Here is a 12,388-nt window from a genome sequence, read left to right as displayed (position 1 = left end):
GAGCATAATCCACACCGCAAATTCAATATCCCTAGTAGCGGCTACTAAGTAGCCTAATAACTCTAATAGTTATCGCATATAGCATAGGTTCAAAAATCCGGATTCTTCGCCCCGCCCCTAAATTACTCAATCCGCCCCTAAATATGCCACATGCGTTCTAAAGTTGGATGAGTCATCCGCTATCGTTACAGCTTCTCTGAGACTGACATACATGGCACAGTTTCTGTCTCAGTGACCCATACCAGTGTGCTTAGCTAATAAATGTAGTTACGTGGTGGAGTTCAGTACGCTCAGTACGTGTTCAGGGCGGCCATTGGCCGCCGGCCAAGATCAGTAGATAGCACGGCTCAACACAACGATGCGAAACTAGATTGATCATTGCGTCGGCCAAGGTTTCGAAACGTTCAAGCCAGTGGCTGGTCAAGTTCGAACATGTATCTTTCAGACGGCCAGGGTCAAGCGTGATGCACATGAGTTTTCCTCAAGATGTCATGGCAGTCAACAAAGCCACGTGACATGCTTGCAGTGAAGCTTCAGGGACGCTCGGGTAGCTTGAAAAGTTAGGGGCCGGTACGAGTCATTTAGGGGCGGATTGGGCAATTTAGGGGCGGATTGAGTACCTTAGGGGCGACGAATCTAGGGGCGCGGATGAGCAGGTGCCGGGTTTCAGTGGTTCCATTGTGCGCAACTTTTCGAAATAGAAAATACATAAAAATGCCGGAGCCTTGGATCGAACCGGCGCCCCTAAATCGAAAGAATCGATTCGAGATCGATTCTCGGTTACCGGTATCGATATTGGACCAATCGATTGTATAACCTCTGGGACCGAATCGATTCGAGATCGAGCCTCGAAACTCGAAAAGTTCAGAAGTATGATGCAGACTCTGGATTCGAGAGGAACGCTGCGTATAACCTCCTAGCGCAGCAGTTCACAGTCCTCAGTATGATTGATCCAAACCGCCACCAACATGATGTTGGAGACACAGATCCCAAGAGGTGGTTTTAGATGGGAGCCAAGCACTCTATAATGCTGTAATGGAAGCTTACGAAACGTCTGGAGCGCCCCGTGTGATCTCCTGCTGGTTCCACGTAGCCAAGAGAGCTAGAGAGGCGAAGAAGAAAGCCAAGTTGCCGAGGCGAACTTGGCTTGCTATGAAGAAGGACCTGCGAACTATCGCCGATAGCTGGAGTCGTCAAGAATGGAAGCGCTTGAGAGACCTATTCTTACAGAAGTGGCAGACAGGTCGGTCTTAGATCCCTGAGCTGTAGAACTAAGTACATTGCGAGCTAGAGGGAGAGCCTTTTGGCCTGCAGCGAATAAGTCAACTTGGAAACCAGCATCCTTCACGCACGATCTCAATGCACAACCGACCATTATCTTCTTATCTTTCAACTCGTCCGTGGCTATGCCGGTAACCAGAGTTTCCACTTGCGCATCGGTCAGGTTAGACAACATCATTACTTGTAGCACGTTCTCCTTCTCAAGCTCTGCAGTGACCTTCTCAACCAGGCCGGGCTGCCCATCACAATGACGTTGAACAATCTCCTTAGCTCCGTCGGACAACGACATTGGATGAGAGTAAAGAAACTCGAGGCACGGCCTCGATAACTACATGAACACTCCAGTTCATCAGTAAACTGATATCATACCCTATGAGAGGTTCACTTAACACATATCCTCTGCGGTGCGTATGAAACTGTGATAACACAACTCCTTGCGCTCGCCTCTGGCTCGCGCGACAGACGTCGGGATCGTACTAGGCTTTCAGGCTCTCTCCTGTTATGGCTCTTTCACTCTCCGTACCTGAACGGTACTCCCCAGGAAGGTAGTGGGCCTGGAGCAAATCATTAATACTAACGTGGTCCCAGACTGGGAACTGCGAGAATGGCTGATGTTCACCGGGCATGAGGCCGACAGCCATCGGGCGTTCCCACAAGCTAAAGATGCCATCTCTTGTCTCGCTTGGTGGCCCTCCATTGCTCGGAACGTACGAGCTTGGATAAGTCGTTGCGACTACTGCATGGAGCAGAAGCCCACTAAAAGGGCAAAACTGGTGAGCGCACCGAGGGTACCTAGAGGGCTCTTGGACATCGATGCGCGCGGGAAGCATCTGGCCATGGACCATGGTTATCCTGTGCCGACTTGGCCGCCTGCCAAGGATCCTAACAACAAGGCCTTCTTAGTCATGACGGACCTCGCCACCGGATTCACTCTACTCAGATGTGTCTCTGGAGTGTCACTTGGCTCAAGGGCGAGTCTTCCCAGTGCTAACTCAAGAGCGTCGTTGTCTAGGGAGCTAACCATTAGGAAATGATAGTGATACCAACTATAATCGAGCTACCATCAACATCATAAACCGATAATCTGTTTGATAATCCCGCAACCGGGGGCACGTGTGCAGGCGTTGGGCGCTTAACCTATGCGTGCCAGCGGAGCGATCGATGCCATGTTTGCCGAAAAAGAGATTGCCTGCAATGGAGGGGCCCTTCCGATGGCTTGGTGCAGTAAACCCAAACCGCACACTCTTTTTCCTCTCAGGCAGTGTTAGAGATATTAGAGCGCGCCAATGTATAATATACATTGTATATGCGTACATATTATGTTGATCGATCATTACGAGTTAGCTATCGTCTTAAGGCTGCCCTTTTCCCATATATCGGTCCATACCGATCCGTCCTGTTCGTCAATTGCGGGCTGGCCTTCTATCGTTAGTTCTCTACGTCTCCCTCAACAGGCAGGAATGCGAATAAGTGACAAATCGATCCATTGATGAGTGACGCGCGGGGATGCTCGACTAACCTATTCTATGGATTCTGGCCAAGATTCTCAGCTGGTGAGCACAAGAACTCCTTGTCCAGGAGCTCCAAGCATCTAACCACACAATTCCTCGTGAAAAACGTTCCGAGATTGGAAGCAAATTCCAATAAACCAATTTTGTGAAGTAGGTGTTATACCTTCGCTACACGCGAGCCGTAATGTAACATGACTAATGTTTGCTGGAAACATCATGTTATCATTTTTCCTCAAATATCATGGAGTTAACAACTGTGCTGTGGCTATCGCTCAAGCTTACAATATGCCATATTCGCACAGCAGGTGAATCCATGAACAACATAAGCTCGAGCATGCTTAAGGCATCACGTAGGAGAGCAAGTGACCGAGGTATTGGTCAACAACAACCAAATCTCGACGGCGCATAATGCCTGTGATTCATCTGAGATGAAGCATCTCCGATCATCGGAGTTCGATGTGACATCTCGGTTGTGCATGTCTGATCAAATTCGGTCATTTCACAGTATATGCCCGGCCAGGACCTACCAATAGCAAGATCTTGCGTCTCTTTGAGCTTTTACGAGAAGAGTTAATTCAAGTGACTCACCTGTGGGCCGCGGAGCTTTTTCGCAATACTTTCTGCGACGCGACTTGCAACACCTGGTACAGTACCAGTGGTACTGTGAGGATTGAGAGTGTTCACCGAGTTTGGGCGAGGGGAAGCGTTCTGAACGCAAACCCGAGACCATCTGAGGCCACGAAGTCTCTGGACCGTTTTTGAGAGGATGGGGATCTGGGATTGGAATCGAGAGGGGCTTGGGCCCCTTTTTATGGCACGCTACGTTCATGCGTGCTTTGGTTGTGGCCAATAGCGCCCGCCATTATGTTCCATGAACTCGACTGTTGAGATCCCATGGTGATGCCGGAGTACTAGTTGAACTCGAGGGCATAGCGAGTGAATGATAGCAGACTAATTACCTTGATAATTGTAGTGTGTGGAGTGGAGTACGCCGTGAAACGCATCTATCCGTTTCACTGGGGCGAACGAGAGATATACGGGATATGAAGAGTGCAAGAATCATCATAGTGAGGATGTAAGAACTGGGGCCTATTTCACAAGAAACGCTCCTTAAGGTGCACCTTGAATTTAGGAGCAAGGAGCAAGGAGCCTTACACCTTACTCGAGGTGCTTTCACTTCAGTTGCTCCTCATGCTCCTTATGCGCCTAAATTTAAGGTGCACCTCGTGAACCCCAATAAGGAGCACGAGGGGCACCTAAACCCGTACCGACGCGCATCAAAAAATCGACACAGACTGTGTCACACAGTGCTTCAATAGAGTTCTCTCAAGAGGGCTATTGTAAGCCGTTTGCACTGACCCGTACAACTACTACTATGGACGCGGAAAACTTGAATGAACACTGTGATATTGCCCCTTGTACGATACAGTAATGGTGTTGTTTACCTTCGCGAATAAGGTCTCTGCCCACTCTTCTAGTAAAGATACGAAGATATCCAGGTCAGAATCCGAAAATGAGGGTATGGTTATTTCTACCACAAACTCAACAGCACTATCATGAGCTTATTTGTGAACAATCGGCCGTTGTCGATATTTGTTATACGCCAAGTCGAATATGCGGTAAAAATGCACGGTTCAGGGATAGATCATCCGCGGGTGAGACGCGCGGGCTATCGGGAATAAGCGGAGCGGAGCTCGCATAAAATGGTAAGGAGGGTGCGATAAGGTGCATAAAGTACCCCCCGAGCAGTCTTACGGCACCTTACGTAAGGATCGCAAGGAGGGGCCCAAAAATGCCTCCTATGAAATCGCCTTACATGAGGAGGCCCTCCTTGCACCTTGTAGGGTAAGGAGCCTTACGGTGAGGATCCTTATGCCACCTTACCTTACGCCAACCCCCCAAATCGTAAGGATGTGAAAGCGACTTGCCATGAAACCGTAAGGTACCTTACAATTTTTGCTCCTTATGTGGGCTTGTGAAATAGGCCCCTGAGTGGTATTGAATGATAGTGAGACCACTACGAAAGAGAGCAAGATAGTAAGAGAGTTCTCTTGGTTCCGACGTAGTATTGCTCTAACGTCGTTAGTCTCAATACTATCGTGTCTCGTTCTGGTCCGGCCTTGGGTCCATACACCACCGGGTTCATTGGGCGAGGGGGAGTGTTCTGAACGCAAACCCGGGACCATCTGAGATCACGAAGTCTCTGAGCCACCTTTCCCCTCGTCGCTGGTGGTGAAGAGTGCTGCAAATCTGTTCTTTGAGGGCTTCATTAGCTCCGCCGAGCCATCAGAAAATCGTCCTTCACCAAGTAATACTCTTTCCCAAAGATGATTCGAGGAGTATCCCCCACTCTCTTCGGCCCACTTTTCAAGTTTGCTCTAATGTGAAGATGTACCTTGCAGTCTGTTAGTCACCCAAATCGCCCACTCTCCTGTGAATTCCATTCATAACTGAAACTCAGTCGACAAAATATATAGAAGAATACGGACTTTGATCGTACGATAACCAAAGCAAAAAAATCGAGACGATAAGACCACAAAAGATGATGTGAATTTGTGGGATAACAACCGGTTTGCGTTGAAACTCAACGGTTGAACATACGTTATTTACTGACGGTTACGTACTCATCTCCTCCTAGTATCGTTACGACTCTTCGTAACGATAAGCCTGTGAGAGCCCTCTTGAGAACTACTGGTCGATGGGCGGCTATTCACAGACATAACCCTTCTAACATAGTTTATCAAAGTTCGACGGACTGAACTCATTCTCATTGAGGTCTTAGGAAAAGGCTAACTTCAGTGAGAAGTAATCGAATCTATCTAATAAAAAAGGATGGCGATACACCGATACTGACGCAACTATACCGAGCACTGTCAGAGAAATGAGTGCTTTACGTTACCCAGATAGAGCAGCATGTAGAAGCGACGATGTATTTTTAACGGGAAGGTCAAAGCCAGGAGAATATACAGCCATGCCACCAAGGCGTTTCGTCTTCACAAGCTGGACTTTCTCTTTCACTTGCTTTTGCGAGTTGTAGTAGAAGTTTCCGAAGTGCCCATCCCCTGATGCTGGCGCACCGTCAGCGATCAACTGACGATAAGACTTGGTACTTGTGAGATTATCATAGCGGCCTTCTGGGACAATCTGAGAAAATATCAAATATTATGAACTGTAAGACTATTCGTCACTCACAGTGAATGAAAGCTTGGACATGTCCGCGGAGTAGTCGGACAAACGGTCAGCGACAGTCTTTGCCCAGTCGAGACTTATTTGCTCTTTGAAGTTCACAGTCTGTGTGTGGAGCAAGCAGTAATCTCGATCAGTATGCTTCCATGGCTGATAAGTCTTCAGGTCTGTCCAGTGGCTCGACGACAAGGCATCGGCACCAAATCTGAAATGAATGAATTCGGCAATCGAATCGAGTTGGTTGATTCACATTAATGATGCTATAGCCGGATTTCCACTGCGCGACTTCAACTTCGTACGAGTGAGGTCAGTCAGACTGTTAATAACGTCCCATTGGTCTCCAGTTGGTATTAACGTCGGAATCCATGCCTCGAAGAACAACCCGTCCGCAGAGTAGTTACCGAGAGTATTTTGAGCGCTGGCAAGAAAATCGGGAAGACTTCTGCTGGTATTATATATAAAAAAGTTCGGGATAAGGCCCAAGGACACCGTGGCGTTATGTTTAACAGCATAGCCGTGGATTTGCTCAGCGAGCGGTACCGTAATCCAGTTTCCCGGAATTCTGATAGATCCATCTGCGAGTATTTGATTTTGTGCCAGGATGAGATGGCGAACACCCGCCTCGAACAAATCGCTGTAGTTACTCGCGGTGAATCGATCGAATGGAGTGACTGCAACTGTGACGGGCACAGCAGCATCGGCTGGCGAGAGCAGTGCGAGGCTCGAAAGGGAGATGACTGCAAATCCGGCGAACATGAGTATCAACTTAAGAAGCTGGATTCAGGCAGGTTAACGATGGCCTACACTATAAAAGGGGATGGTTGAATACTATGAGGGAGTGGAAGTAACAATGACTGTGGACAATCCGCGACATATGTGACAGGAGGGCACACATCGAGTCTGCCATTCATTCTCTCCCCGTTCATGCGTTAGGCATACGCGCGTACGTGACATCATGAGTGGTACGTGTGCACCAAAATATTTAATAAGTACTGCAAGTTCTCAAGCAACGGCAACAGGTTGCGACATACCCCATAGTGTGGAGCGGTACGCGTGCACACTGCACCTCTAATCGCAGACACGCAAGATTATAAGAACTTGTGGACGGATCTACTCGAAGTCGAGATCGGGTCGTCGATTGTGTTGCCAAAGTCACTAGCATCGACTACTAGTCGATGCTAGTAACTCTAACAGTAATCCTCGAAGGAATCCCACGAAGGGCTGTGAATGCAATCGATCATTGACTCATGCCCACAAAAGGTACGCGTACCGTTTTTTTCTGGCACAAATTTTTCCCCGCGCGCCTTAAAATCTTCTCTCCGCGGCACAAACTCTTCTTTACTGGCGCATCTCCCCTTGGAGGGGAGATTGCGGCAGGGGACCCCTCCTACTTTTAGCGCGCCACTTTTTTCCTTCGACCGCCTTTTTTGCTACGGCTACTTTTCTACTTCACCAGCCACTTTTCACGTCTCGAATCGAAACGTACGGTTTGGATGTCCTTAATGCAGAGCTAAGACAGAGCTCTAACCCGAAATTGGTGTCCTTGCTCGTGAAGTTGCATTCCTTAAGCATGAAATTGATGTCTTTATTCGCGAAATTGATTTCCCTATTCAACCTTCATCGATAAATTGATGTCCCTGTCCGCGAAGGTGACTTCCTTATCAGCTGAATTGATAGCCTAATCCGCCAAAAAGATTTCTGAAAGGTATAGTCTCCATAATTGTGTTCTAGCATCAAGCTAATGGACTCAGGTTCATAACTAATTCAGGTTGTGGTTGTTATTGCTGGGGTTATTCGCGACATCATTGAAGTTGCGTAAAGCTCTATTGTGGTATCTATCTTATCATCAAGTTCACCAGTGGTGAACTTGTGGTGGTGAATTACCACCAAGAACCTTTGTATACTTCGACGGTCACGAGTCTTGAGTTGTATCAATACCGTCATACTGGTGGTCACAAGGACTCCTTCAAGGAGCCTCCTTGCCAAAGTCCTCGACAAGGAGCTCCAACTTGGAGCCTCGAAGCATCTTACCACAGTGTGGTAAGATGCTTGGAGGCTCTCGGTCAAGTCTCTCGTGTCACGAGAGAGGGGCATCCCCACTCTCTTCGGCCCGCTTCTCAAGTTTGTTCCAATGTGAAGATGTACCTCGCAGTCTGTTAGCTACCCGAATCGCTCACAGTCCTGTGAATTCCATTCATAACTGAAACTCAGTCGATCAAAATATATAGAAAGAGTTCGGACTTTGATCTGACGATAGAAAAAAAGCGAAAAATCGAGACAATAAAAACCAGTTGTTCTGAACAACGAAATACGATGTGAGTTTGTAGGATAACAACCGGTTCGCGTTGAATATACGTTATTGAATAACGGTTATTCACTGACGGTTACGTACTCATCTCTTTCAAGTGAAAATATGTGCCTCCCACAGGGTCCGAATGAGAGCCCTTCTCGGCTCTGAAAGCTACTGAGCTATCCAGAAACGGCTGCATGCAGCAGAGAGGATGCATTAGTAGGGGGGAGATCGATAGAAGGGAAAAATATGGCGAGGCCACCGAGGCGCCTTGTCTTCACAAGCTGGGCCTTTTCCTTGACTTGTTTCTGTGAGTTGTAGTAGAAGCCGTCGAAGTATCCATCGCCTGATACTGGCGCACCGTCATTTATCAACCCTCGATAAGAGTTGGAATTGCTGAGATTATTATAGCGGCCTTCCGGGACTATCTGAGAACACGCCATATCAAGCCACTATATTATACATCACTGAGGTATAACAGACTTACAGTGAGCGACAAGTCAGAGATATTCGCAGACATGTTGGCGAATAGCTGGGTGATGTTGCCTGCCCATTCGATGCTTATTTGAGTTTTGAAATCCAGTGATTCGCTATCCAGGACGCTGTAGTACTTATCAGCATACTTCCATGGCTGATAAACATACAAGTCTTGCCAAAGGCTTGATGATAGAGATTCGCCACCGAACCTGAAACGAAGGTCATTGTCAGTCACAGACAGGGTCTTCATTCCTCGCGCCCTACATGACTGAAGCCGTAGCCGGGTTTCCTTTACTCGATTTCAACTTGCTACGAGTCAGGGAAGTCAAATTGTTGACCACTTCCCAGTCTTTTCCGGTTGGTTCAAACGAATTGACCCATAATTCGAAGAGAAGTCCGTCCGCATGGTAGTCGTTGATAGTAGTTTGAGCCTTCGAAACAAAATCTTGTAGACTCCTACTGCTGTTGCCTATAAAGGGCGCCGGCACGAAGCCTATGGATACAGTGGCATTGTATTGAACAGCAAATTTGTGTATCGCGTTGGCCAGCGGCACCGTTACCCACTTTCTAGGGAATATAATGGAACCATCCTGTCCAAGCCAGTTCTCGGCGAGTACAAGATGCTTAGCACCCGCTTTAAACAAGTCAAGGTAATCCAGCGGCATCAAGTTATCAAGATAGCTAACAGCAACCGTCACAGGCACAGCCTCGATAATCGGACAATTGATAAGTGTAGCGAATAGGATGCGCACCATCGCGGAATGACGAAGCATCATGATTGGGCAGCAGGGATGGATACCAACTGAAGACGACGAATCAATGATCCTCGGGCTCCGAGGCTCGGAGCCTGATCGGGCCGTGAAGTGCTGGTGACTGTGGGATGACAATAGAGTCGCGAACCTGCGCGTCACACCCGAGTTGGGGCATGCGTGTAATGTGACACTAAGCATAAGTGAGTGACGCATCTACTTGAGGTTCTGACAGGGTCGTCAATCCATACTATAGCCAGTCTATGTTAGTGACTCTGACAACTCAATCACGAAGGCAGATACGGATATCAAACATGACTTGCGGTCGACAAGGCTGGCAGGAGTACCAACAGCTATCAAAGCAATCCCACGGAAGACTCTGAATGCAATCGCTCGTTCGACGCATACACAGCACGTAAGCGTCACGTGTATTACTATCGCGACTCTTCGACTGGGCCGTACGTACGAGCAGCGGCCATAGGCTTCGTGATTTATTGGGACCCGGGGAATTTCACCCGGCGCTTCCGTCCCCGGGCCGTATTGCTGAGGGCGTGGGCCGCCGAGGGTGGCGACTCGTCACTGACGAGTCACACCCGAAAATGGTCACTGGGTCAGTGACCCTGACCATTGGACCAATGGCATTGGTCAGAGTTGTGAGTCATAGTTTATTACTGCACTTTGTAGCGCAACACATTAGCGAAGAAAAATCTATTAAAGCCGAGCTTCTACAAACTTTGTGCCATGAGAACATAGAAAAGAACTGTTAACTCTGTCTTAAGATCGCTAACAATAGATAATTGATGTGCATTAGGGGTCACGTCACGTGAAATTCACGTCGTGAATCACATGGCCAGACTGGTCAGGCATATGCCCGATCGACCATTTCGGGAAAGCACGAACTCATCTGCAAGGCGATCCAAATCTAACTCACCCGCAAAAGACCAATTCAACGAACATATATCATACGAATTCTGTTGCATACAAGTACGCAACTTGCTTTTTATGCGTACGAGCCCAGAGAAGCATCTTTCTGCACCGCAGCTCGTCGCTGGCAAAACAAGGAGGCGAGTCGTAAGGTCTCGATAGTATCGAGTCGATACTGCGATTACAACTTGAGAGTGTCACGATTAAGGCAGTCAATCACATCTTCCATAGCAATGCGATCGTCTCCTGGAACTTTCCCCATAAGTAAAGAGGCTCTTATAACGCGCCGCTCATTATCGAAGGCCTCCCAGTCTGAACGGGAACATTTCTGAGGCGTCAATTTCCGTGGCGCCATTTCCGCAATGACTCGCAGAATACTATTCTGCGAGCTGTACACTACCATCATGGTAGTGTACAACCGTTTTAGTTTGTCGGGTACAGTATTCATCGTCAGCAAGCTATCTTCTATCGCCGTCACCATTTTCAGGTCTTTCAGATCATATTTGGACTTGATCAAGTCGCGAACCTCCTTCAACAAGGCGCGGTGGATTCTCCCGACAATGTCGGGCCGACATGTTGCACCAACGAAAGATCCTCCTTCTGCTCACCCGACAGCCCGGCTCGGCTTGGGCGAAAGCCCTTCCGTGCAGCGCGTTCTAATCGTGGACCCTCTATATTCATTTTCAAAGAGTCGTCTTTAACCATCTCGTAGAACCCTTTGAGCCTCGACCAGTCCTGGGCATACCCTAAGAGGTTCTTCTGTAGTCCCTCGATCATAGCTATAGCTGCACACACTGACAGCTCAGGCGATTGGAGGCCAGCATGGATAGGGAGTATGACATCATACGCATCATCCATGACTCTGAGAGCATAATACGTACGAAAATCATCCATCCTGTTAACATACTCTCTGGCCTTCGCCCTATCCTCGCTATTTTCAGAAGACTGAGCTGCATCCGCTCGACCCGCAAAGAAATCTAATAGGGCTTCGTAGCTGATCAGAAATGCCTTGATAGCCCGAGTCGGGCTGCCCGACCAGTGGTCGGCGACCATTCATAAGCCATCGTGTTTCAGAGAGAAGCTTGAGAGAAACTCTCTTAGGGGTCATATTGGGCTCGCCATTATCAGAATCGGTCTCATCATCAGACAGGGTACCTCCACCAAGGTAACCTTGGTCTATATCGGCACAGAATGATTTCCATTCCTGTTGGCGCTTCTGAGAGCCCTTAATGTACCGAGCGATACCACTAGCGAACTCGAGGCTTGACAAGCAGGCTTCCACGTTCTCGGTGGACTGGCGGCTCACCAAATTCAGAGCGTGGCCGGCGCAGTATACATGTAGGATTGACTGACTCAAGTTTTTGAATCTGGCCTTCACTCCTCTGTGCTTACCGCGCATATTCATCGCACCATCGGTGGTTATGCCAATGCAGTCAATGATGGATAAGTTGTACCTGAAACGACTAATATGGTAATTGAGTGATTTTCCCGGAATACTGACTTCAGAAGACTATCCCTAGCGAGATTGGTGAGGGCCTCCGAGTCTTGGCTATCCGTCGCGTACCACCCCAAGAAAGTCTCTTCGGCCACCATCGTTGTCGGACTTATGGTTCTGACCACTAGCACCACCTGCTCCTGCCCTTTGCAGTCCGCAGTCTCGTCGATGATGAATGAAAACTTCCGACCGTGTAACTGTTGAGAGATTGCGCGCATAACGGCTGTTCCCACCAGTGTCCTCATTTCGCTCAGAACATCCACCGAGATAAGCTTGGTTCTATGCTTCCTACTCATCCACCATTTGATGTCTTCATTATGACGTGCTAGGAGACAAAGGGACTGTTGAGCGTTCCCCTCGGAGTGCTCGTGGCCGACAAAGCACGTCTTGTTTCAGCATGTCCTCACAGTGTCGAGATACACAGTAGAGCAGTCGGCTCGCTCCCGTCGGACAGGACTGAGCACTCAGTTGGTGC

General features: G+C 48.4%; 4 protein-coding genes across 4 annotated transcripts; all 4 read right to left on the bottom strand.

Annotated features, from left to right (window-relative positions):
• Positions 1–1,043: 1,043 nt before the first annotated feature.
• Positions 1,044–1,570, bottom strand: Pmar_PMAR001383 (hypothetical protein; the record flags this gene model as incomplete). The annotated part of the gene is made up of 2 exons (XM_002783491.1): positions 1,044–1,184; positions 1,229–1,570. The coding sequence occupies 2 exons, from the start codon at positions 1,568–1,570 to the stop codon at positions 1,044–1,046; spliced, it is 483 nt and encodes a 160-aa protein (XP_002783537.1).
• A 4,117-nt stretch (positions 1,571–5,687) lies between these two features.
• Pmar_PMAR001382 (hypothetical protein) lies at positions 5,688–6,734 on the bottom strand (the record flags this gene model as incomplete). The annotated part of the gene is made up of 3 exons (XM_002783490.1): positions 5,688–5,936; positions 5,985–6,183; positions 6,229–6,734. 3 exons carry the CDS (start codon positions 6,732–6,734, stop codon positions 5,688–5,690), a joined length of 954 nt encoding a protein of 317 aa, XP_002783536.1.
• A 1,713-nt stretch (positions 6,735–8,447) lies between these two features.
• On the bottom strand, positions 8,448–9,500 carry Pmar_PMAR001381 (hypothetical protein; the record flags this gene model as incomplete). The annotated part of the gene is made up of 3 exons (XM_002783489.1): positions 8,448–8,696; positions 8,756–8,954; positions 9,310–9,500. 3 exons carry the CDS (start codon positions 9,498–9,500, stop codon positions 8,448–8,450), a joined length of 639 nt encoding a protein of 212 aa, XP_002783535.1.
• Positions 9,501–10,949: 1,449 nt separating this feature from the next.
• On the bottom strand, positions 10,950–12,011 carry Pmar_PMAR001380 (hypothetical protein; the record flags this gene model as incomplete). Its single annotated transcript, XM_002783488.1, has 3 exons — positions 10,950–11,395; positions 11,574–11,872; positions 11,920–12,011. 3 exons carry the CDS (start codon positions 12,009–12,011, stop codon positions 10,950–10,952), a joined length of 837 nt encoding a protein of 278 aa, XP_002783534.1.
• Between the last annotated feature and the right edge of the window lie 377 nt (positions 12,012–12,388).

This window comes from Perkinsus marinus (genome assembly GCF_000006405.1).
Source record: "Perkinsus marinus ATCC 50983 genomic scaffold scf_1104296936976, whole genome shotgun sequence".
NCBI classification, from domain to species: Eukaryota; Perkinsozoa; order Perkinsida; family Perkinsidae; genus Perkinsus; species Perkinsus marinus.
The sequence above is the reverse complement of the archived record's forward strand: the minus strand, read 5'-3'. Positions and strand labels throughout refer to the sequence as shown.